At 47.1% G+C, this 26,803-nt stretch overlaps 1 protein-coding gene across 3 annotated transcripts in view; it reads right to left on the reverse strand.

Moving 5' to 3' along the window:
* Positions 1–23,577: 23,577 nt before the first annotated feature.
* Positions 23,578–26,803, reverse strand: part of LOC141094278 (uncharacterized) — a 32,898-nt gene continuing 29,672 nt past the window's right edge. For all 3 annotated transcript variants that reach the window (XM_073580114.1, XM_073580113.1, XM_073580112.1), the window contains one exon: positions 23,578–25,805. In XM_073580114.1, coding sequence (XP_073436215.1) covers positions 24,538–25,805 — 1,268 coding nt within the window. In that variant the 3' untranslated portion in view covers positions 23,578–24,537. The remainder of the gene's footprint in view (positions 25,806–26,803) is intronic.

Raw genomic sequence — 26,803 nt, forward strand, 5'->3', positions numbered from 1 at the left:
TCGACGTAGCCAGTTGTTCACCTGCAGAATCTTATTCCACCTCCTTGTTCCATGGCCATCCACTGGGAGGATGGAAGAGAAGACCACCTGCGCTCCCAGTTCTTTCACTTTCTTGCCTAAGTCTTCAAAGTCTCTGCAGATGATTTCCAGGTCGTTTCTTGCGGTGTCATTTGTCCCCACATGTAGTAGCAGGAATGGGTAGTCATCTGTAGGTCTGAAGAGTCCTGATATCCTGTCAGACACATCTTTAATTTTTGCACCTGGAAGACAGCACATTTCTCTTGTAGTTATATCCGGTCTGCAGATAGCGGCCTCTGTTCCTCTCAGCAGGGAATCCCCCATGACCACCACTCTCCGTTTCTTCTTCACAACATTTTTCTTTCTCCATCCAGGAGGACTCTGAGGGCGTACAAGGTTGCTGTTTGTTGGCAAAGTCTTATCCTGATGTATTTCTTCATCGTTTTCCTGCGTGAGAGCCTGGTACTGGTTCCTGAGCAGTATGGGTGCTGACTGCCTCCTGATCCTCCTGCTTCTCTGGGTCACATGTCTCCATTCCTCTGTTTCTTCAGGTGCACTTCGAATTTCTTCTCTTTCTGTAACATGAAGAGATAATTCTGCTCTGTCCAAGAACTCTTCACCTTCCTTAATGATCTTCAACGTAGCTAACCTCTCTTCGAGATTTTGCAACTTTTCCTCCAACAGGGACACAAGCTTGCATTTGTGGCATGTGAAGTTTGGCTTTTCCACTGGTAAATCTGTGAACATGTAGCAAGAAATGCAGCTCACCAAATGGCTCCTGGCCTCTTCCATCTTGAGATTTCTTAAAAACGATGAAAGATGAGCCAAATTTCGCGCGCCGATAGGCTCTTTTCAGCTGCAACGGCCAAAACCCAGTGATCGTTGAGCTCGCGGAGACTCTTCACTTATCCCAGAAGGCACTGGGAATATGCAAATGATCTCCTCAAGACTTTTCCCCTGGTTTTCCGATTTCCTCTTTTCAGCTGCAACCGCCAAAACCCAGTGATCGTTGAGCTCGCGGAGACTCTTCACTTATCCCAGAAGGCACTGGGAATATGCAAATGATCTCCTCAAGACTCTTCCCCTGGTTTTCCGATTTCCTCTTTTCAGCTGCAACCGCCAAAACCCAGTGATCGTTGAGCTCGCGGAGACTCTTCACTTATCCCAGAAGGCACTGGGAATATGCAAATGATCTCCTCAAGACTCTTCCCCTGAGATGAGACCCTGGGGACTCTGCGAATTAAGAATTCCTATTAGAGGTAACGATGAAATAGAACGGTCCACACCCCTATCCCTCATATGTGATTGAAGAGCCGAAAAAATTGAGATCTCGGAATATCATGTGTGGCCTGCAATTGTTCAAAAGACTTTAAGATCCCCTGGTCATACAAGTCTCCCACTGAAGAAACTCCACACTGGGTCCAAAAAACAGCGGATGGGTGATTCAGCAACTCCGGAAAATAGTTATTACTCCACAGGGGCATTTCAGCTATAAAATCTTTAAACCCTATTACCTTCTTAATTTGCCTCCATATTAATCGTCCCAGCTGGAGCAGGGGCAGCAGACGTGGAGCATTAGTTTTTTCCAACTCAAGGAAACCTAATGGGCAATCCGCTTGTGCAGCGTGAAGCAGGTGGCTTTCAGAATTAGGGAGGCAATTACCTGGCATCCAATTATTTAAAGCTTTAGCCTGCCCAGCTAAGTAGTATAGGAAAAAATCTGGCAGCGCCGCCCCACCTCCCTTCTTTGGTCTTTGTAAAGTGGACAATTTAAGTTTGGGCCTAGTTTTCTCCCAAATAAAGGATGTGACCAAAGAATTAAGATTGATAAAAAAGGACTTGGGCACCTCTACCGCACTGTGCTGAAGCGAATAGCTAAATTTAGGGAGTAATATCATTTTAATCAGATTAATACGTCCAGCCACAGACAATGGGAGCCTACTCCAGGACGCAAATTTAGCTTTAACTAGTTCCAGCAACGGGTGGACATTAAGTTGTAGATCAAGCGTACTATTGTTAGAGATGTGGATGCCCAAATATTTAAAACTAGACACAATAGACAGCGAGGAGAGAGCCTCCAGCTGGGGAATCGGGCATGGGAAAGAGTTAACAGGGCAGACTTTTCCCAATTTATATGTAAACCTGAATATTTACTGAATCTATCTCTAAGGAGTATCACCTGTGGCAAAGTTTCCTCCACATCATTCAAGAATATCACCATGTCATCGGCATATAGGCCTATGGTATCTACCCGACCTGCTATATCTATACCTCAGATATTAGGGAAGGACCTTATACGTATTGCTAATGCCTCAATCGCAAGGGCGAAGAGGGCCGGGGAAAGAGGGCAACCCTGACGGGTTCCCCTATGCAACGCGAAAGACTCAGATATAGAATTATTTATTATAATACGGGCCTTAGGCTTCATATATAATATTTTGATCCATGTTATAAATCTACTGCCAATGCCATACCTCTGCAAACATGCGGAGAGGAAAGGCCATTCAAGAGAGTCAAAAGCCTTGGCAGCATCTAACGATGCCAGTGCCCATTTCTTATCTGGCACCAGGGAGCTATATTGGACTATTGACTGGACTCTTCTGATGTTAATGGAAGTGCTTTTACCAGGCATAAAACCCGTTTGATCTGGATGTATGAGATTCAATATAATTGAATTCTGTCTGGTAGCTAGAATCTTGGTGAAAATTTTATAGTCCACATTTACTAACGAAATGGGACGATAGGATCCACAGTCTAAAGGGTCCTTCCCCTCCTTCCAAAGCACTATGATATTAGCACCATAAAAGGACTCAGGCATAGAATTCCCTTCCCATATTCCCCGAAATACCTTCACCAAAAGTGGCGTCAATATATCCCGATACTTCCTATATAGTTCAATAGGGAACCCATCGGGTCCAGGGGCCTTCCCAGAGGCCATATCTGCTATAGCATTACACTGGTCAACAGCATTTTTGGTGCCAAAGATATTTCATCGAATTTAGGGTATTTTTGGGGTGCTGATTCTGAATATGTCATCAGTTTTGCCAGATTGGCTCAAGTTTTTGAGATTTTTGGTATCTTATTTATAGCACTTGTTGGTAAATGCGACGCATCATCTCATTAATTTCTTTGGATTAGTACTTGAACTGAGCAGTTCTCAATATAGTTTTGTGTTAATTAGTGTTCTAAAAGTTTGTTCATAGCTTGATTTTTGCACTAACTTTATGTTGTTGTCTGTTTTCCAGTGAAAAGCATGAACTCATCAAGAAGAAGTTGTCTTAACGATCCAGACTCATTCTGTTACATTTGTGGTGAATACACACTGCCAAAACATAGAAGAAACATAACAGACTTCGTAAAAAAAGTGTATTTTGCCTATTTTGGGGTTATGCTTGGGGACCAAGACAAGTTTTGGGCACCACACATAGTGTGCAAAGCATGTATCGAATTATTACGAAAATGGAGCAAAGGACAAAGAAAAAGCTTCAAATTTGGTGTTCCAATGGTGTGGAGAGAGCCAAAAAATCATCATGATGACTGTTATTTATGGTAAACACAGGTACAGGCACATCTTCACAATGAGGGACAGGCCTTCTTGCAGATTCCATGTTACTCCCATTTTCGTTTCTTATGCTTATTGAATCCTTGCACTTGCACTGCACAGAAATAACAGTCATCATGATGATTTTTTGGCTCTCTCCACACCATTGGAACACCAAATTTGAAGCTTTTTCTTTGTCCTTTGCTCCATTTTCGTAATAATTCGATACATGCTTTGCACACTATGTGTGGTGCCCAAAACTTGTCTTGGTCCCCAAGCATAACCCCAAAATAGGCAAAATACACTTTTTTTACGAAGTGTGTTATGTTTCTTCTATGTTTTGGCAGTGTATATTCACCACAAATGTAACAGAATGAGTCTGGATCGTTAAGACAACTTCTTCATGATGAGTTCATGCTTTTCACTGGAAAACAGACAACAACATAAAGTTAGTGCAAAAATCAAGCTATGAACAAACTTTTAGAACACTAATTAACACAAAACTATATTGAGAACTGCTCAGTTCAAGTACTAATCCAAAGAAATTAATGAGATGATGCGTCGCATTTACCAACAAGTGCTATAAATAAGATACCAAAAATCTCAAAAACTTGAGCCAATCTGGCAAAACTGATGACATATTCAGAATCAGCACCCCAAAAATACCCCAAATTCATTAAAATATTTTGGACACCAGAAAAAAAATTTTTTTTCGTTGACCTGTGTTATCTATCTCCTCTGCGGTGAACACAGCGTCCATAAGGGCCCGTTGCTCAGAATCCAATGTGGGGAATGATATATCTGACAAATAGTCTAGACATCCCAAAGTGTCAAAGTCACTTTTAGATTCATATAGTGACCTGTAGTAGTCCTGAAAACAACCAAGAATCTCCTCGGTCGAAGACACCAGTGTACCATCCATCCTGCGAATCTGTAATATTGTATTAGAGGTGTTATGTTGGCGCACCAGATAGGCCAAGAATTTACCCGTCTGGTTCCAAAATTCAAAATAGGATTGTCAGGTAAAGAATAATTTGCGCTTAGACTTAGTATCCACATGTTGAGTATATAGCCTCTGGGCAGCCAGCCACTCAGTCCTGTTCCCGCTAGTTTGGTTAGATACATATGTTGCCTCTGCGTCTCTCAGTCATTGCTCCACTCGTCATTCTTTCTTGCAGTTACCCGCTTAATATGAGATTGTGGAGGACAAACAGCCCCTCAGGTATGCCTTAAGGACATCCCAAAATAAATTAATATCTTGAGGTTCCGGGTGGGACGCGATGAAGCAATTCAACTGATCAATCATTCTATCAGGAGACCCTATTAATTTTAACCAGAAAGGATTCAACTTCCAAGCTATCCCACTGTTTACTTGCCCATATTTGAGTTTAAGAATGACCGGACTATGGTCTGAGATCCCCCTACTGCCATGCTCTCTTTCAGCCACCCACATTGCCAGACCGCTAGAACCAAATATATAGTCTATGCATGATAGAGAGCGTTTAGTGGATGAGTGGCAAGTGTATTCCCTTAACTCCGGGTGACGCTCCCTCCACAAATCCAACCACCCGCGACCCCCCATAAATGATGGCAACGGAGTTGTAGTCGGTGGAGAGGACCCCCCGTCGCTTCATCATCCAACCTCAATTCGTCAAGGCGGTTGTTCATGACCATAATAAAGTCTCCCATACAAATAACATCTGCGTCTGGGTAGTTAAGGGCAAAACTCATTGCCTTCTACAGAATGGATATATGAGCCGGGGGAGGATTATAAATACATAAGACCACATATTTCCTGGTGTTTATCAATGCATGGACAAAAATAAACTGACCCTCAGAATCCCTCCGAGTCTCCTTCGCTTCCCATCTGACATCTTTATGTACCAACAGCGAGACCCCCCTCGAGTAGCTGGTATGGAATGTATGGGCAGACCATTGTACCCAGGGCTTCTGCACACACCGCGCCGTATCCCTAGTCAGGTGCGCCTCCACCAAGGCCACAATGTGAGGACGATAATGTCTGACCTGTGAAAAGACCTTGATCTTTTTACGAGGAGTTTTTATTCCCTTCACGTTCCATGTCATACATATTAACTCCGACCCCATATTTTACTCCACTGAACATGGTGCATAGTATTACCCGGGCAAAATCTAAGGACATCACCTAGAGACTGAAATTGGTGTCGACTGCGATTATAACCTAAAAAATACCAAAAACCACTACGGAAAAAAAACAAAGTAAATAAACAGCAAACAACATGGGAGCAGAGTTCTGTACTCCCATCACAGAACAAACAAGGGGATACCATCACTGAGCCTAGTGTCCGGTATTGTTGATAACCTGGACGTCTTCGAGGAAAGCTCCAATCCGCCGATTAATAGAAAAATACCAACTAGCATAGATGCGTTAGGATTCTTTTTCAGCAGACCCTCCATGGGATCGCAGCCACTCTGCTGCCTCCGCTGGATCCGTAAAAAACAAAGTAGAACCCCCGTAGACCACCCGGAGGCGGGCCAGGTAAATCATCGAGTACACGACATTTCTCTCCCGCAGATGTCTTTTGACCTCCGTGAACTGTGCCCGCTGCTTCTGGAGTTCCATTGAAAAATCTGGGAAAATCGAGATCGTGGCATTGTCAAACTTGATAGGACTCCTCTGCCGCGCCAGACGTAAAGCCACGTCTCTATCCCTGCAGTTGTTGAGGCGTGCCAGAAAGGGTCTAGGTGGGGCTCCAGGAGGATGAGGCCTAGTAGGGACTCTGTGAGCCCTTTCCACCGCAAAGATCGGGGAGAACTCATCGCCCAAAGTGGTTTTAAGCCATTCTTCCAGGAATTGCTCCGGGTGCTGTCCCTCCGATCGCTCCAGCAGGCCGATAATTCAGATATTGTTCCGACGCATCCTATTTTCCAGGTCATCAGCTTTCTGCCTCCATGCGTTCATGGAGCCCGCCACTTTTGTTAGTTTAGCTTCCATGGTTGTGATGGTGTCCTCTACCTGGGATACCCGCGTCTCCACCTCCGTAATGCGGCCCTTCATGGCTTGCATATCTTGTCGGAGGCGTCCCACCTCGGTGTATACATCCTCTATCTTCCCAGACAGAGATGTCCTGGTTAGGGCGATGGCCTGCATGAGTTGTTCAGACGACTGCTTAAGGGTTAATTCCTCCTGCTCACTCTCCTCCCCACCCTCAGAGGGGTGACTTTTACTCTGAGCTTGTGAGGGATTATTTTTATTAGATCTTGAGCCCTCAGCATGGTCTAATCTGGCATATTCCTTTAGCCTTTCGGCCGCTGTTCCAGATCCCTTGGAGCGGCTCATTTTAGCACACTAGGGCACAGCCGGGCAGTAGAAACAGTGCACTCAAGGCCCCCCTGAGTTAGGGCTACAAATGGGTATAATGATGAAATGGTGGCTGCAGGGTCTCAGGAGCAGCGCAGACCCGCAGCGTCACTCAGGAAGGCAGTGTCCAGCTCCAGGCGGCAGACAAGGGCCACTACAGCCCAGGGAGAGACCCCCAGGACCCCACAGGGACAACAGCCAGAAAAGGATTCAAGGTCCCTATAATGATGGTGCTGGCAGGGCAGGCAATATGGCAGAGGGTAACGCGGGGCCCAATCTTCCAGGGCACACACCGCTTGCTCCCCTCAATCAGTCAAAATGTGCTCTCACCGTCCTGCTCCTCCTCCAGCGCTGCAGCGAGGGAGCCCGGTGCCACGTCTCTTACAGGCTGAGCGCGCACCTCCAATATGGCCGCCGCCCTGTGCAGGCCCCGCCGGCAGCCCGGATCTCTGTAGCCGCGGGCTCTCAAAAATCCAGCCCTGCTCTCCCGCGGGGGTCCAGGAGCGCCCCCAAGTCCGGAGGGGTCAGAGGACGGGCAAGCATGCTGCAGGGGTAAGGGTCTGCCGGTCGGATGTATACAGGATGGCTGGAGCTCCTGTGAAACACGTCCTCACTCACCGCTACATAGCCACGCCCACCTCATTTCACCAAGTTGATAGATAACAAAACGCCGATATATCAATGGCAAATAAGGAGCATAAGTAGCATAGATGTTACCTAATAGATGGCGGGCACCGGTTCCAGCAGTCAGCGACCCACCCCAACGCACGTTTCGGAGGGTTACTCCATCAAGGGGCGCCCCTCTCTTTTTTTTTTAAAAACTGGGATGGACCTCACTTATATGAGATAGGGAAACATTTATCTTGCACATCCAGGGCTGTTTTCTATCATGCGGAGTGTCCGTTTGGTAAGGTTTACGTGGGCCTTACCACGCGGGAACTCAAGGTGCGTGTTAGAGAACATGCCCTGGATACTGAGAAGGCCAAGACAGTGGAGGATGAGACTCTTTTAAAGACCTTACCACGTCATTTTAAGAGATTTCATAACTGCAATTCTAGAGTCTTAAAAATCAAAGCTATAGATCAGGTAGATCTGGGTTCACGGGGTGGTGATGTGGGGAGGGCCCTTGCCCAGTTGGAATGTCGCTGGATTTACCGTCTCCATTAGTACCATTAGTCCATCAGCTCTGGGTAACTATGGGTTATTCAGCCTTTCTATAAGGATGCATCTTTTTTAGTGGGGGGGTTATCTTTTTTTCTTTTGGGTTGTGTTGTCATTCATGTGTATTTTATTTTCTGATTTTAATTGATTTTATTCATCCTTAGATTTCTGCTATGTGGACGGTTTCTCTTACTCATGTATTGAAGTCTTGGTCTGGATATGGAAGCTGTGACAGTCTGGAGATGGACCATTTATTTTTGTATATTCTCATTATGTTCTTTTGTCATGTCATTTATTGTTTATGATTATATTTATTTTTTGTTTTATTTTTCGTTATTTTTTATTAAATATTTTTTGTCTAATGTATTTTTTATTATTATTATCATCATTATTTATTATTTTGTATGAGGCACGCAGGCATTTATGCCTTATTTCACTTGAATATAATGTACGTTGTTTATATGTGCAATAATGTATTTTACTAGAATACACTGTATATAGTATCTTTATGTACAATATAATATTTGCTTAGTCACATTATGCACTTTTTCTATATATTATGATTCAGTTTGGAATATATGTATTTTCAATATTGTACTTTTTTCATTGTATACTTCATTGATGCACATCGCACTTTTATAAAAGATTCTTATTGCGGTCACTATTATCTTTATCTATTCACATAGTATTTATATGCACATTGCACTTTCTGTCCATATCATTTGGAATGATCCACGTCTTTAATCTCTGTGTTTCTTTATTGTTATAAGTCTGGACAAGCTTACAGTGCGCGCACGTGCATTTATCCTGGCCTCCGATTACTTCCTGAAGCGCTCAGACACTGTCTCGCAGAGTTTACAGCTTGTGTGTCATTGAGCGCTGGTAAGAGGAAGTACGTCAGCAAGGAGGCGGGCCAATACATTATGCGCCGCAGTAAGTTTGTACCGTCCTGTTCCTTCCCTTTTTCTTTCTCATTAGCTATTCGCCTTATAAATATTCAGATACCCCTTACCCTGACATGCCTCCGGAAGAAGCTGGTAGCGAAACGCGCGTTGGAGTGAGGGGACACTGAGCTACACGTGCTTGTGATCAGGTAACATGTCTTTCTTTTGTATTTACACCTTCATTATAATTTAGTTTCTTCACTTGGTGGTGCTAATATTATAGCTTTTACACTTGTGTCCACATCGTTATTCTTCTGTTATGCCAGGATATTTATTTTCTTCATATGGCTATTATTGCCTGTATCACATGAATGCTGTGAGCGCCTGTGAATCATTCTTTTGGATATTACTGCATGCTGTATTGCACTAATTGTGAGACATATAATGTTGAATTGGCATAGTATATTATAGCACAACAGTATATTGGAGATTTTTTACATCTTTATTTGTCATATACTTTTTTGCTCAGTGTCCCTTGGACAGCATTAAGCTTTTTAACTCTTCGGTTTTGTTTTTTAAATTACCTGAATAAAATTTTTAGTTTTTAATATTGTTGGGATCTCTTCGTTCCACCCTCATTTCCATGATACATGGGAGACTAGAGTTGTTTAATTATTGTTGAAGGGCCGTTGAGATTTGGACATCCTTTGTGGTAACTACATTTGACATTTGCCTGAATTTTTATATCTACACATGGTTTACACAGATGATATTTTCTTGTCTTAACTATATACTATTCAACATTATAAGCTGTGTATTTTTGTAATTATTTGTATGTATACATGATTGATTACCACTTCTGTCTCTGTAAAAACAATCCTCTTTAACCCCTTTCCGACATCGGGAGTAAATGTACGCTGATGTCTTACTCCCTTCCTTTTGGTGTGGGCTCCGGCGCTGAGCCCACATCCTTTTCGGCACATGATGGGCCAGAAATCCCGCCCATCAGTGACCCTGTCACGTGATTGCGGGTTACCGACAGGTTGGCATGACAACCAAAGGTCTCCAGCAGACCTGAATGGTTGTCACTGCCTGATCCTATAATCGCTGCCCGGTGGTCGGCGCGCATAGCAAGTGAGCAACTCTGCTACATACAGGCGATCTGATCATCACCTGTATGCAGCAGAGCTGATCGGGATATGGCAGCTACTAGTCTCCCATGGACAAAACACTACTCAGACAACAAAGGGTGAGGGTAAAACAGTGTGGCAATACTTTATTGAACCACAAAACATAGAACAGTCCCAGCAAAATACCCAAGATGGTGCACATTATAGAGTCTCACCCTTCCGCTGACTTGCCGGGATAATAGCAGCTATTACTTCAAAGTTCCCAGGGTCGCTGCCCCACCTGTGGCACACACACAGAGAGGAGGTAATGACAAGCGTAGGAAGATGACAGTCCATTGAGTCAATACAAGGTATAAAGCCAGTTAATCTGAGGATCACAACCTGCCTTCTCCAACCGTATCCAAGGTCCAGTGATGGTCAATGGAGCAGATCTGTATTTTTCCAACCGAGGCTGAAAACCCCTAGGTTGTTTACTATAGAATGATAGATCTGTGTCCCTCGTGATGGAGTCATGATGTAAAACTGCTGCTGTCCTGTCTCTGGTCCTTTGGATGTATTGATAGCTTGGCAGAATCTCTCTGGCTGTTTCTCTCTCAGTCTCTTGATACAGAGGCATGTAACCTATTTTTAGACTTAACAATTGTCCCACATTCAGTATTTACATAAAGGGTAAGAATGGAGATGAGATCAAGCAGCATTACTTGATTATTTAAACTATTTGAAGTATTTTTTTTAAATAGTTTTTCCCTCTCTGCTTTAGAAGTCAACAAACTGGCTCACTAACACAATGCATAATCAGCATATCAGCAAACAGAGTCTGGCTATGGATACAAGTTCAATGGTGGAAGCACCATCAGCCACCTCCTCTACATGGATGATATCAATCTGCATGCGAAAAACGAAAGAGACATCGACTCACTGATCCACCTGACAAGGATCTATAGTGAAGACATCGGAATGTCCTTCGGACTGGAGAAGTGCAGCCGGTTGGTAATAAAGAGAGGCAAGGTAGTCAAGACCGATGGAGTGGAATTACCAGCAGGGCATATAGCAGATGTACAGACATTCTAAAAGTACATCGGCATCCCACGAGGATATGGTAACCATGATGAGGAGGCAAGGAAAGCAACAAAATCCAAATACCATCAAAGGATTAGACAGGTCCTGAAGAGCCAGCTCAATGGGAAGAATAAAATCCGCACCATCAATACATATGCCCTGCCAGTTATCAGATACCCTGCTGGCATAGTGTCCTGGCCAAAATAAGAGATGGAAGCTGCAGATGTGAAGACACGAAAGTTCCTCACAATGCATGGAGGTCTCCACGCTAAATCTAGCACCCAAAGATTGTATACCAACAGAAAGGAGGGTGGTCGAGGATTGATAAGCATCCAAGCCAACATCATGGATGAAAAAAGGATTATCCAGGAATACATCAGAAGATGAGACGCTGAGAGAATGCCTAAGGTAGCAACAACAGTTCTGGAAGGAAGAACAGGAACATGAAGCGCCATGGCAAGACAAGCCGCTGCATGGGATGTACCACCGACAGAAAATGGAAGTGGCTGACATGGAGAAATCCCACCAATGGCTGGAGAAAGCTGGACTCTGAGACAGCACAGAGGCACCAATCATAACGGCACAAGAGCAAGCACTAAGTAAAGATCCATAGAAGCAGAAATCTACCACACAAGACAAGACCCAAGGTGCAGACTATGCAAAGAAACCTCAGAAACCGTCCAACACATAGTGGCAGGATGCAAAATGCAAGCAGGAACAGTGTATACTGAACGCCACAACCAAGTAATGGGAATTGTATACAGGAACATCTGTGCAGCATATCGGCTAAGTCCCTCTAGGTCCAGGTGGGAGACCCCAGAGAAAGTGGTGGAGAATGAAAGGGCTAAAATCCTGTGGGACTTCAAGATCCAGACGGATAAGCAGTTGTTGGCTAACCAACCAGACATTGTCATAGTAGACAAGGATCAGAAGACAGCAATGATAATAGATGTGGCAGTGTCAAGTGACAGCAATGTCAGAAAGAAGGAATATGAGAAGCTGGAGAAATTCCAGGGCCTCAAAAGGAGAACTGGAGAAGCTATAGAAAGTGAAGGCAACAGTGATTCCAGTGGTGATAGTGTAGTGTCGGTGGTGGGGTGCCGAGCTGGGGGGGGGTGGTCCTACTTTTGTACCGCGCAGAGATGATAACAGAGACACGATGAGGCAGATTCTGGGTGCAACAGGTCCAAGTTTATTTCATTACTTGCCGTCCGCCTGACGGCCTCCGCAGCACACCGCACGTTTCTTCACTTATCGGCCCTCCGTTTCCAGAGCCGTTTACACACCGTACTTTTACAATAGGGACGTACATATGCGTACTGTCCCTCCTTCACTTGTTCGACGCTCCTGACAGGTCCGCCACTGTGGCCGCCCTAGGCCCAATAACCAACAGCGCTTTCACTGGTCAGTCGTCGTGTCAAATACGGTATATGGCACTCACTGCCTCGTCTCTTCTGCGGTATCTTTCTGTCAGGACCACCCCCTGACGTTTCCTCTCCTCAGTCCCCTTGGTCGGATTCTCCTCAGGGCACACAGACTGGCGAAGTCCTCCTGTCACCTGGGCTCCCCCTGGGGACTGGAACTTTCTGGAACCCTCCCTCAGTATTTATAACTTCCCCGGTTCCTTGAAACTGTCACTAACTGTCACCACGCCCCCCATGACCAACGGTTTCTAAAGCCCTAAGCTGCTGTAAAGTCCTTTGCTCACACTCCACCCTGCCATCTAATGGTCATCCCAAGGTACTGCACGTCCACTACACTTTCCTAGTTGTTTCCCTACTGTAATCACTGACTCCTACCTACACTGTGCAAACCTATCTTTCTTCACTCTGACTAGTCCGTCCGTCCGTCAGGTCACCTTCCCTACACTCCCCCTTCCTTTGTCCATTGTCGTCCTCGACAATCGTCATCCCTGCCTTCGTCGTTCTGAATCTACACCTACATTCTGTTGTCGGACCAGAAGTTGAGCCAAACCCACTATCTGCGGGGGCCGAACCATACTGGGAGCACTATGCTCTGAGCAGCCTACTGCTACTCACCAGCACGCACGCCACATGACAACGTCTTTCAAATTGGGCAAGGTACACCCGTATTCTCTCTACGGCGTGTATCTTTCCCCTACTCTCCCCTACTGTTACCTTTCACTATCCGGTACGCCATGATCGAGGCCACTCACCTACCAGATCATTGCCGGCGCCCGCCTTTCCTTCTTCAGGGGTGTCCGTGGTGTTGGGGACCTGACCTAGGACGGCAGTCTTTCTCACGTCTTCCAACTCATTTTCCTTCTTTCAATTACATGTCATGGTCGGCGTCCCGGTCTCCCAGACCTCAACTCTTAGATCCCTACCGGATCTCACACTTTCCTTTGGTCCCGCAGACCTTCCCTTACCCGGACCTGTTGCATTTTACTTTGCATATTATACATCATACAACTTTATAATAGCACAAGTACCCCATTTTTTATAATTTTTTTTTTTTTTTTCCGTTTTCTTTTGTTCATTTTAAAACCAACATATAACAACATAACATTGCATGTCTTCTTTCTCCCCCCTTCCTTGGACATGGACACTCCCTCTCTTCTAAGTATCCCCGCTCTGTCAGTCTAACAAGTAAACACAAACTATCCTGTAAGAGGAACATAGAAAAACAGACATAAAAATCACAGATAAACATTTCTTTTTTTTTTTTTTAAAAGCTGACCGCGAACTGTCCTTTTGACCTGCACAACGGTGCAACGAACTCCTGACAGTTCAATCCTCCTTTCGGTGGTCAGTAGTATGGGACCCCACAACCGTGGAGCTCCCAGGATGCAAGAAGTGTCCCTTTCTGCAAGATAGTATAAACGAGCCGTCCCGGGGGTCGTGCAGCCGCCATGCCAGCCTCTCCCCTCTCATGGAGCAGGTTCCAGACTTCCTGCCCCCTGGCCCTCTTCTTCTCTATAACTCCAGCGACCCAAACAGAGGGTCCGGCATGAGCCCTGGAGTCCGGTGGGCGGGACTTAACCGAGGAAGGACGTGGATCAGAGGCGGCCGATGATATCTGTGGCCCAGCAGTCGCTGGAGCCGGGTAGCGGATGGGAGCAGCCGTGACTCCGGAGGGCTGGTCCACAGGGCCCGATAAACAGACCCCAGCCGGTTCCAATACTGGCTTCACCGCGGCCACAGGGTAGGCCGCATCCACAACTCCCAGCAAAGCCGGAGTAACGGCCGGTTCGGGTGATGAGGCTGACACCGGCCGAGGGAGCGCAACCGCGCCTTCTGTAAATAAGCTCCGCCCTGGTGACTCCGGGCGGGGAGATTCGGGAACGGAAGCTAGGGCCTTGCTCAATTCTACGTATAGCATAGGGCCCTCCGCAGCCGGGCCTTCCGGTACACTGGAGACTGCGTGTTGTGGCAAAATGATAGGGGCCGCTTGTGAAGCCGCCGGCAGGGCCGGGGGAACTCTCACCTTCCCCGGCGCCACGGCCTCCGTCACACCACCGCACGGCTCATCCCGCAGCCTCCGCTCTCCAACTCGTTGCACAGCGGGCCCAGCTTCCAGGCTCAGGGGCTCCGCGGGGAGACTCTCCGCCGGTATCAATGGCGGCCGCTCCTTCTGGTTCCGCAGGGGCTCCGCACAGATTTCTCTTCTTGCCCATGGACCCGAAGATGACGTCTTCTGTCTCAGTTCGTTCTCCTGCCGCCACTGCCATTCTAGGCGGCCAATACCCCGACACCTGCAGAGTCTCATACCGTCCGTTGGGCAGCACTCGAATGGCGTCAGACAGCCGCAGCCAAGTTTTTCTTCTGTGCCACTCCTCCTGCTGGGTGGGGCGTTGGCAGACCTTTCCATCCATCTGCCAGGGTCCAATATATGGAAACGTCGGTCTCCGGGCATATATTGCTTCCTTTTGGGGTACGTTGGAGGGGGTCCCAGTCCATTCTGAACAACTGCAAACACCCGGACCTCTCCTCTGCGCTGACGTAATACCGCCATCTTGGGCAGAATCAGCTACTGCCTTGGATCCTCTGCAAGCAACACAGATCCGACACAGCGTCCCAATTTGTAATCCACAGGTCAGAAATTTTTAGTCCACAGGTGTTTATAATCCGAAATAGAGCAGTCCAAGTTTTCCTCAGTCCTTCAGTTGCAGGCCTGCCGCAGAAGATAGCGTATTAGCGGCGGCGATCCTGCCGACTACGCCAAATGTAGTGTCGGTGGTGGGGTGCCGAGCTGGGGGGGGTGGTCCTACTTTTGTACCGCGCAGAGATGATAACAGAGACACGATGAGGCAGATTCTGGGTGCAACAGGTCCAAGTTTATTTCATTACTTGCCGTCCGCCTGACGGCCTCCGCAGCACACCGCACGTTTCTTCACTTATCGGCCCTCCGTTTCCAGAGCCGTTTACACACCGTACTTTTACAATAGGGACGTACATATGCGTACTGTCCCTCCTTCACTTGTTCGACGCTCCTGACAGGTCCGCCACTGTGGCCGCCCTAGGCCCAATAACCAACAGCGCTTTCACTGGTCAGTCGTCGTGTCAAATACGGTATATGGCACTCACTGCCTCGTCTCTTCTGCGGTATCTTTCTGTCAGGACCACCCCCTGACGTTTCCTCTCCTCAGTCCCCTTGGTCGGATTCTCCTCAGGGCACACAGACTGGCGAAGTCCTCCTGTCACCTGGGCTCCCCCTGGGGACTGGAACTTTCTGGAACCCTCCCTCAGTATTTATAACTTCCCCGGTTCCTTGAAACTGTCACTAACTGTCACCACGCCCCCCATGACCAACGGTTTCTAAAGCCCTAAGCTGCTGTAAAGTCCTTTGCTCACACTCCACCCTGCCATCTAATGGTCATCCCAAGGTACTGCACGTCCACTACACTTTCCTAGTTGTTTCCCTACTGTAATCACTGACTCCTACCTACACTGTGCAAACCTATCTTTCTTCACTCTGACTAGTCCGTCCGTCCGTCAGGTCACCTTCCCTACACTAGGAGCACTTGAAGCAGTGACCCCCAAGTTGGAAGAATGGCTACAACAGATCCCAGGAGCAACATCTGAGCTTTCCTGCCCAGAAAAGCGCAAAACTGGGAACAACTAAGATCCTGTGCAGAACCCTCAAACTCCCAGGCCTCTGGCAGAGGACCCGAGAATGAGAAACTACAAGAAAGACCACCCCCATTGAGGGGTGAGAAGGACGGTTATATATAGTAAGGTAGCACTCACTGAGTGCATTGGGTGACACTCACTTGGCTGCGATAATGATGCACACAGGAACACTTTCCACTTAAACAGTCCATGCGGTTTATTATACCGTCATAAACCGCACCGTAAGCCCTGTTCACTTCACAGGCTTACACATAGTCCATCACATTTCTTAGTACATGGCTTTAACACGCTGTCACTAAACACGCTGGACCTCTTTGTCCAGTTACTGTGGGTGACCGCACGCCGAACAGTTCATTAGTGTCCATAGAACATCACGGGCACCAACAGTTATATCCCTATGTCCCGGTGTAGAGGTTCGGGTGGCAGGCTGGGGCGGAGGGTAGCGTGCTGTGGTATTTAGGTGGTGTGGCTGGTAGGCGACGGAGGTGTGCTGTACTCACAGGAATGGGGGGTGAGCCACTTCTTGACGTCAACAGGCACGAGACAGAGGCAGGAATTGTATTCAACAGGTTTGCTTTTATTGGCCGCCCTCACGACGACAAGAACAAAACACGACAGATGTTTCACACTGTTGTCCTCCTGCAGACAGTGTACCTTCACTTGTACACTTTCTCCGTCAGGCATACTTCGTGGCTCTATCCGCCGTGGCTGCCCTAAGCCTATCCACCACGGCGTTTCACCTTACAAAGTCCACCAATAATTCAGGTCCTCACAAGCTGTCTCTGCCTGTGACCAATGTCCTATAGGGTCACCCCCGTGACCGTTTCCACTGTCCGAAGTCTCTGAGGGGTCTCCTTTGTGTGACAGACTCTCCTAACCTGTGAGCTCCTCCCCTGGCTGACTGAAGCGTCTGGAAGCTTACCTCAGTATTTATTCAGACAGACCAGGTAGCCCCACCCTCTGTCACCAGACAGTCACCTCTGCCCAATCAGAGTCACCTTGACCTCTGGCAGTTATGTAACACTCAAATGACAGTTACATAATCACTGCCATCGGCGCTCTCCAGTGACCTCTGATGGGCAGACTGCCACATGACACCTGCTGTCAAACTCTCTGTCTCCTATCACAGACAGAACCGTTCCCAGCTCAACCTCCCCACACCGGGTTACCTTGCAGGAGCTCCGGCTCCAGATGCCGACTCTTTGTCAGTCCTCTCTTTCCCAGGGAAGCTGCCGAACTAGGATCCACAGACGGACGGTAGCTCCCCCAACGCAGTGCCATCACTGACTCTGCAAACACACGTGGCCTGTCTGTGTGCTATTCGGGTCATCCGTCCACACTTTGGAACCTTCCAACACACAGGCCTCACCGGGTGCTATTAAAGGATCTGACCCTCCTCCCAGGGTCTCCGAACACCGGCTACCGGGTCCAGGGCCTCAGCGGGTGCTATTCAGGACATCCATCCCCACCTGAAACCGTCCAACACTCACGCCTCACCAGGTCCAAAGGTCGCAGCATGTGCTACAGGGATCCGATCCTTCTCCCAGAATCTTCCAACACTGACCCCCCCAGGACCTTGCACCCTGAACCATTCAGGTACATACTCTCCCTCCATGTGGCCAGACCTCAGGCACATTATATGGTATATAACCACGCCCACAGCTGAGGTAACCAGCCACCTGGAAGCTTCCCTGATACACAGTAACAAACCCTCAGCAGTACCTCTGCTGATCAATACACGTTCCAGCTTCCATCACAAGGCACCCACTCTTGTGATACATATCTGCCATTTACAGTCCTGCCGCTCATCATTTCCCCATCACAATAAAGGAAATGCCTGCATGCATGTCCTTGGAAGCCCATACAGCGCCCCCTAGCTGTCGATATATAATATCGACCCATATTCCAAGAGAAAAAGCCTAAAGAAAACCCTAAAATTATGCATCATGTTATCCAAAGCAGTCAGAAACCTAGCCACATATTGGCAGACCTAAGGATTCAAACTATATACTTCATAAGTTTATAAGCCACTCCAGTGTCAGGAATAGATAGTACGTGAAAGTACAGCATATATGTTAGCGTGGCTGGTCTGGAGCCAGAATCTCCAGGAGTGGACCCTCTGGGCCGTGGCACCGAGGGGCCCCGGGCAAACTGCCAGGTGGAACCGACCCCTATACAGGGACCGTTAGGAGCAAGCCCAGGGGTTCGAGTACCACGGTAGCCGGTACTGAGAGGGGCGGCTCAGGATGGACTGGAGTAGGAGTGTGGGACTGAAGTGTAGATGACAGAACAGAGCTGAAACACAGGAGACAGGAGTGAAGACTGTAGACTGGAATGTGGAGGTACTGAAGTGTAGATGACAGGACAGAGCTGGAACACAGGAGACAGGAATGGAGTAAGACAGTAGACTGGAACGTGGAGGGATGGCTGGAGCAGGAACACAGGAGACAGGATTAGAGGAGGACGGAAGGACTGCAGCAGGATGGAACTGGAACACCGGAGGCAGGACTGGAGTAGAACGGGACGACTGGAGCAGAATGGAACAGGAACACCGGAGGCAGGACTGGAGTAGGACGGCAGGACTGGAGCAGGATGGAACAGGAACACCAGTGGCAGGACTGGAGTAGGACGGCAGGACTGGAGCAGGATGGAACAGGAACACCGGAGGCAGGACTGGAGTACAGCAGGTGACACGGATAGCCGGACTGCGAGGCTGCTGCAAGGAGCACACGAGAACGGGACCGAGAGACTGCAGAGAGCACACAAAGAAGCGAGGCCCAGTGTGCTAGGAAACACAAAGATCAGACGCCTCCCTCAGGGGGAAGCAGCCTGATATGCCCCCGGCGTGACAATATACCACTCAGGGAAAACTTAACTTCCAGAGATCATTTCCATATTCATACCGTCATGATCCAGGCTGGATCTGACAAGTTAAATGGACAAAATGAACTTTTTTTCCTTTGGCTTGGTGCCAAAGTGGGTTGATTGCCCCCGGTGGCCATTAGAATTATTACACGTGGTGTCGTTCATTCTAAGTTGCCTCGGTGGTGGTGAGTGGTATCGCACCTTAGTTTTAGGGTTAATGTGCACGCAATTACAAATCAGGTGTTAGGCTCTATAAAAGGGAGCCAGGTGGGTTCAATTACTGTTGGTGATATTGATTGTGTGTTAGTCATTCACAAGGAAGCCTGGGTGAAAGAAGGAGCTGAACATGAGTCCTGCGCAGCCCAGCCATGCGGGACTTGGTTGCTGAGAGCTGGACTCAAGCATGTTGGACTTTTTGGGCAGGAGCTGAACTCATCTTTGGGACTCTGTTACTGGACAGCTGCAACTGGTGGTGGACTCTGCTCCAAGGCTGCACTATGGTGAAGGATCCAGTTATGGTGATGGATCCGAGTGGAGGAGAAGATGCACTGTTGTGAGTTCATTTTCCCCTTCACCTTTGAAGTCTGATGAACTCCCTCTGCTGGTGAAGAGAGGTAGTGAAATTAATTGGGATGGGAAGAACCTGTCATCTGAACAGGCGGAGTGTGATTGGACATCTGGAATTTCTGAGTGGATATAAGGCAGCCAACGCCCTGCAGGGTTTGCTGGTGACCCTTTCTGCTCTGAGCTCTGGCATCCAGTTTTAGTTCCGTCTACTAAAAGCTAAGTTTTGCCCTGCTATTATTCCATGAGATTTTGTCTGGTTTCCTTAGTGTTTGTATTCAGCCAGTCCTGGTTGGGACTGGCTGAATTCCATTTTTGTCTCTGATCAGTTGATCTCTTTGCTCTGTTTTCAGAATATACCTGAGTGCTGATAAAGTGATTTTGAAGTCTAGCGACTTCAGGGCCTTTTTTCCTATCAGACGGTTGGGACATTTTTGTAGGTTTTTTTGCAGATTGCAGCCAGCATCTTTTCTGTCCTGTCCTATCTAGTTAGTTGGGCACCATCGTTTGCTCAGCCTGTCTTTCTGTCTGTGTTTGTGTTTTCATCTGTTTTTCACCAACAATACATGTTGGGGGCTGTCTATTGCTTTGGGGTCTGCTCTGGGGCAGTTTAGATTTCCCCTTTCCTTCTTTAGGCTTATGTAGTTCTCCGGCTGTGACGAGGGGTCTAGGGCACCGTAGGAACCCCCCACGGCTACTGTTAGTTGTGGTGAATAGGATCAGGGGTCTGCAATCCGATAGCTACCAACCTCTCCGGTTTTCTGGACTTAGCTTGTATTTTTGTTTTCTCCTCCTCCGGTGACTCATTGATAACAATGCACGCAGGTGGTGGGCTCTGTTGCTAGGAGCGTACGCAGCAGAGCAAAGCTAAGTGGTGTTTCCCCTGTTTTGTCATCTTTCCTCATGTGTGTTTTAGTGCAGTGGTGGGATTAGTTTCCGCACCGACCAATTCCCTAGTGAGGGCTTAGGTCAGGACGAGCTAGGGTTTTTAGGTTCCTGTTGTGCGCCCGGTGCGGAACCGGCATAGGGAACGTTAGGAGTGCAGGGATACTGGCTCAGGGGAGCTCAGGAGGTCTCCACTTCCCTATTCCCTATCGCAGGGCCCACCGTTGTTAATGTTTCCCAGGTTTCCCTTATTGTTTAAATTAGCCTTACTGGAGGCGGGATTTCCAGACTACTTTATATATACGTGTAATATCTAAATCCGCCAGTTGGAGGCGGTGTATCCAGCTGCACGTTTTATTATTTAAATTTGCCCCACTGGAGGCGTGGTACCCAGGGTCACGGGTGTCTTATGGGTTCGCCTTGCGGTACTCGCTGCGTCCAGTCACATGTGACCGTGACATTATCACCAACCCTACATTTTTTTTCCTCTGGTGAGCTTTGGCCATGTGGAGACCGCTGAGTTATTGCTGCCGGGCCTCACTGAGGTCAGTGGGGAGCGGCAAGGTGTGTTAGAGCCGCTGCAGCAGCAGTTATCAGGGTCTGGGGCCTCTGCTCAGGCAACCAGGAAATCAAAATGGCGGCTTTGGCAAATTGCGGGTCTGGCAAAAGCCCCTTGAGTCGCTGCTGGGGAGCGGGACTTGTTCATACAGGTGGACGTAACCAGACAGGTGGGTGGATTTGGTGATCCTCATGGTGCTGTCTGGGGTTCCCCGAGGTGAAGGGGTACGTCCCTGTAGTGAACAGACTGGTGATAGTCCGCAGGGCTCACGCCAATTCTTCTATACCACCGAAGAGGCCGCCCCCTCCTGGTCGCTTGGAGGAAGGCGACCAGCGAGTGTATATTTCCTCCATATTCCTGTCCCCTTCTCCTCCAGGTGTGTGCAGCAGGTGTGCTGCGGGGAAGTAGGGACAAATCTCAACTCTCGCCATTAACCAACCCTGGGAGGCGCAGACCTCATGGTGAAAGGGTTGGAGGGTGGTGTCCCTTGGTGAATAGCGGGAGAGTGAGTGTGGTGACAGCAGGGGGACTACTCTGTTGTCGTGTCCAGAAGTTCAAATATATGACAAATGAATGTGTGCAATAAACGTTCAGGTCCGGACCTGTGTGTGAACGAGCATGTATGGGTGGCCACCAAAAAACATCTTGTGGAAGTGTGTTGTGGAGTCTGATCAGCTCTTAGCAAACATACACATACATAAACTCGTTCCCCAGGTCGGCGCTGTGGAGATGAGTGTTGCCTCCAGAACACATATTGCCAATACCAGGGGTGCGTTTGTCATTAACCAGAAGTGTCAGGTAGTGGGGGGTGAACTCAAGATCTGGGCGTCTCCGCTGTTGGTGTTTCCCTAATGAGGAGTGGTCTTGAGGGTCCAGAGGCCCCTCATTAAGGAGGGGGTACTGTCATGATCCAGGCTGGATCTGACAAGTTAAATGGACAAAGTGAACTTTTCTCCCTTTGGCTTGGTGCTAAAGTGGGTTGATTGCCCCCGGTGGCCATTAGAATTATTACACGTGGTGTCATTCATTCTAAGTTGCCCCGGTGGTGGTGAGTGGTATCACACCTTAGTTTTAGGGTTAATGTGCACGCAATTACAAATCAGGTGTTAGGCTCTATAAAAGGGAGCCAGATGGGTTCAATCACTGTTGGTGATATTGTGTGTTAGTCATTCACAAGGAAGCCTGGGTGAAAGAAGGAGCTGAACATGAGTCCTGCGCAGCCCAGCCAGAGGGGACGAGTGGCAGCTAGGTGGTCTGCAAGAAGGGCTGGCATGGCATGGTGGAGTCACAGTTTATGGTGTTTGCAGGAAGTGCTTGCATGGCTTGGTGGAGTGACGACTATGGAGAGAGTTGGACTCAGCATGCGAGACTTGGTTGCTGAGAGCTGGACTCAAGCATGCTGGACTTTTTGGGCAGGAGCTGAACTCATCTTTGGGACTCTGTTACTGGACAGCTGCAACTGGTGGTGGACTCTGCTCCAAGGCTGCACTATGGTGAAGGATCCAGTTATGGTGATGGATCCGGGTGGAGGAGAAGATGCACACAGGTGGTAGGCTCTGTTGCTAGGAGTGTACGCAACAGAGCAAAGCTACGGTAAATGGTGTTTCCCCTGTTTTGTCATCTTTCCTCGTGTGTTTTAGTGCAGTGGTGGGATTAGTTTCCGCACCGACCGATTCCCTAGTGAGGGTTTAGGTCAGGACAAGCTAGGGTTTTTAGGTTCCTGTTGCGCGCCCGGTGCGGAACCGGCATAGGGAACGTTAGGAGTGCAGGGACACTGGCTCAGGGGAGCTCAGGAGGTCTCCACTTCCCTATTCCCTATCGCAGGGCCCACCATTGTTAATGTTTCCCAGGTTTCCCTTATTGTTTAAATTCGCCTTACTGGAGGCGGGGTTTCCAGACTACTTTATATGCACGTGTTTATTATTTAAATTCGCCCCACTGGAGGCGGTGTATCCAGGGTCACTTGTCACATGGGTTCGCCTTGCGGTACTCGCTGCGTCCAGACACACGTGACCGTGAAACATACTAAATAAATGCACAGATCTCCCAGACATTATGGTTGCACATCTCCCTAGTCTTTATAACGATATTGCACTCATTCCCTGACAGACCACAGCATGGCCATTAGTTACAAGCTGCTAGTGATCTTTGGAGCAGGTAAGTTTTCCCTGAGTGGTATATATTGGGTGGTCTGAAAACTGAGTCTAGTCTAGGACAATTTGCCTGTACTACTATTTGACACCTGTTACAATACCAAACTAGAGCAGTCCCTATAGGAGAAAAAACACAATTATACTGTATTTTCACATACTTTCAATTCCTGACTGACCGCCACTGGAGTGGCATATAAACTTACGAAGTATATAGATTGAAGTCTGGGGTCTCCCTATATATGGCTAGGTTTCTGACTGTTTTGGATATCATGTGTAAGGATTTGTACTCACTTAGATGCAGCAGGAAGAAAAACAGGAGGCGTGCTTCTTTAAAAGAGTCCGTGTGGGTTTATTTGCTCCATAAACCCCAAAGCAAAAACACAAGGTAACCAGCCTTCACAGCAGGCAAAAGCAACACAAACAGTCCTTAGCTGGGCTTTGTTCCCTCAGGCCCTGTGAGCACACAGGCTAGGGCACTGTCCAGCCTGGAGGCTCCATCTTGAGCCATACACACATGAGGCCTTCTACTTCTCAAGTCTCAGACTATGTGCTAAACCACAGCATCCATTATGTAGGCTGTAACCACACCCAAAGGTGAGGTATGGATCCCATGGGCTGGTCACATGGTCATGACCTCACTGCAGGTCCTGAAATACCTACAGGTCCTGAAGGAAAACAGGGGTACAAGTCAACAACCTCACCCAAAGGTGAGGTAATATGGGTTAGCCATACCCTCCCATCTCTCATAGCTACCCGCAACCCGGACCCATGTGCACTAAAGACAAAATACTCCGGGTTGCATCGCAGGGAACATCCATCCCTGTGACATATACCTCCCATTAACCACAGGACCACCAGTCACACCACACATAATGCATGACTTTAGTTTTTTTTGTCTAGTCAATATTAAATAAAGTCTCCTGATGAGTCGCCTTTGGTGAGGACGATGAAACCGGTAGAAATGAGAGGCTTGGAGAGTGAGTGTGAATACGTCACCTCACCCTACAAACTGAAATGTGGGGTATATGTTTAATCTATTAGTCACCTTCTGACTAACCTTCAGGGGGTGAATTATGGGTATAGTTTTATATTTGGAATTAATAAAGTTTAGTTTCATCCTTTTGTCAGCAAACATGAGGAATAACAAGAGCCAACCCATTTAAGAACTAATTTTGGTTAAAACTATTCCAACATTATGAACATAAAAAGGTTTCTCCCCTATGCGACATCTCTGATGTTTATTAACAGTTGATTTCCAAGTAAAATATTTCCCACATTAAGAAAATCAAAAAGGCTTCTCCTCTGTGTGACTGCTCTGATGTCTAACAAGAAGCGCTTTCCGGTTAAAACATTTCCCACATTCTGAACAGGAAAAAGGCTTCTCCCCTGTATGAGTTATTTGGTGTTCAGCAAGATTCCCTTTGTAAGTATAACATTTCCCACATTCTGAACATGAAAAAGGCTTCTCCCCTGTGTGGGTTCTCTGGTGTATAATACAAGCTGATTTATGTGTAAAACATTTCCCACATTCTAAACATGAAAAAGGCTTCTCCCCTGTGTGGATTATCTTGTGCTTAACACAAGCTGATTTCCAGGCAAAACATTTCCCACATTCTGAACAGGAAAAAGGCTTCTCGCCTGTGTGGGTTCTCTGGTGCATAATACAAGCTGATTTATGTGTAAAACATTTCCCACATTCTGAACATGAAAAAGGCTTCTCACCTGTGTGGGTTCTCTGGTGTTCATCAAGACACCGTTTCAGGCTAAAAAATTTCCCACATTCTGAACAGGAAAAAGGCTTCTCCCCTTTGTGAGTTCTCTGGTGACCAACACAATCTGATTTACGTGCAAAACATTTCCCACATTCTGAACATGAATAAGGTTTCGTTCCTGTGTGGGTTCTCTGGTGTTCAACAAAATGTGATCTATGTGCAAAACATTTCCCACATTGTGAACATGAATAAGGTTTCGCTCCTGTGTGGGTTCTCTGGTGTTCAACAAAATGTGATTTATATGCAAAACATTTCCCACATTCTGAACATGAAAAAGGCTTCTCCCCTGTGTGAGTTCTCTGATGGCTATCAAGACCCAATTTCCAAGTAAAACATTTCCCACATTCTGAACAGGAAAAAGGCTTCTCCCCCGTGTGGGTTCTCTGGTGACTAACAAGATTTGCTTTCCAGTTAAAAGATTTCTCACATTCTGAACATGAAAAAGGCTTCTCCCCTGTGTGGGTTCTCTGGTGCTTAACACACTCTGATTTATATGCAAAACATTTCCCACATTCTGAACAGGAAACAGGTTTCTTTGCTTTCAGAGCAGTTCGTTTTTTAATGCTTATTTTGTGACTCTGATTTTCTTTAGTAGTCAGTAATGAATCAGAAGGCAGGACCTGTTTCATAGGATCAGTTGACAGACCTTTGATGTGAAGGGATGATGGTATATCTGGAGTAGCAGCAGTCACTTCAGTTGTATCTTGTAGGATCTCAAGATCATCACATTTAAAAATTAAAGATGTCAGCTGTCCTTCTGATCTCCTGGTACTATCATCTGCTAAGATAAAAAAACAATTATTTTTTAATGAAATATCCTTGAGTTTTATATTTTTGAATATTTCTTTTTAAATGGTCCATAAATATGGCAAGCTATATAAAAAACTTTAATTGTTTACAGAGACAATGACAGTTCACATTCTAATAGAAAACCTTGTTGGATGAACCAATAGTGTGTGGTCTTCAATTGTTTGTTCATTCTGCCTCCCAAATATTGAATAAAAAGAAACCAATCATTGTTATGTAGGCGAAAATAATACCAATTCTCATCTCACAAAAAACAAGTCCCCATTCAGGTCCATCATCTGTCAATGGAAAAACAGAGGTTCCCACACTATTAGTGGCTCAAAGGCTGTTGAAAAGCAAGAGGGTTTCTACAAATCAATCCAGCAAAAAAAAGCTCTTACTTCTGAGTCTGCTCAAACAACATTTAGGATCCCTATATTTAGCAATATATAAAGCTGAGTGTGTGTGTATATGTGTATCAAGCCCCGGCCCTCATTATGATGTCATAATGGCTGCCATGGCGACGCTCATAATAGTTTGCAATGGTGAAAAATTATGTCATAATGGGTATATGGGCATGGTACTATGGGATGGAGGATGTGTGATGGGTATATGGGATGGAGGATAATCATTACCAGACCAGGGGAAGAGTCCTGAGGAGATCATTTGCATATTCCCAGTGCCTTCTGGGATAAGTGAAGAGTCTCCGCGAGCTCAACGATCACTGGGTTTTGGCCGTTGCAGCTGAAAAGAGGAAATCGGAAAACCGCACGCCAAATTTTGGCTCATCTTTCATCGTTCATCGTCAATTTTGGCTCATCTTTCATCGTTTTAAAGAAATCTCAATATGGAAGAGGCCAGGAGCCATTTGGTGAGCTGCATTTCTTGCTACATGTTCACAGACTTACCAGTGGAAAAGCCAAACTTCACATGCCACAAATGCAAGCTTGTGTCCCTGTTGGAGGAAAAGTTGCAAAATCTCGGAGAGGTTAG

Source organism: Dendrobates tinctorius, unplaced genomic scaffold, assembly GCF_039654945.1.
Source record: "Dendrobates tinctorius isolate UK_male_01 unplaced genomic scaffold, ASM3965494v1 ptg000063l, whole genome shotgun sequence".
Lineage (NCBI taxonomy): Eukaryota > Metazoa > Chordata > Amphibia > Anura > Dendrobatidae > Dendrobates > Dendrobates tinctorius.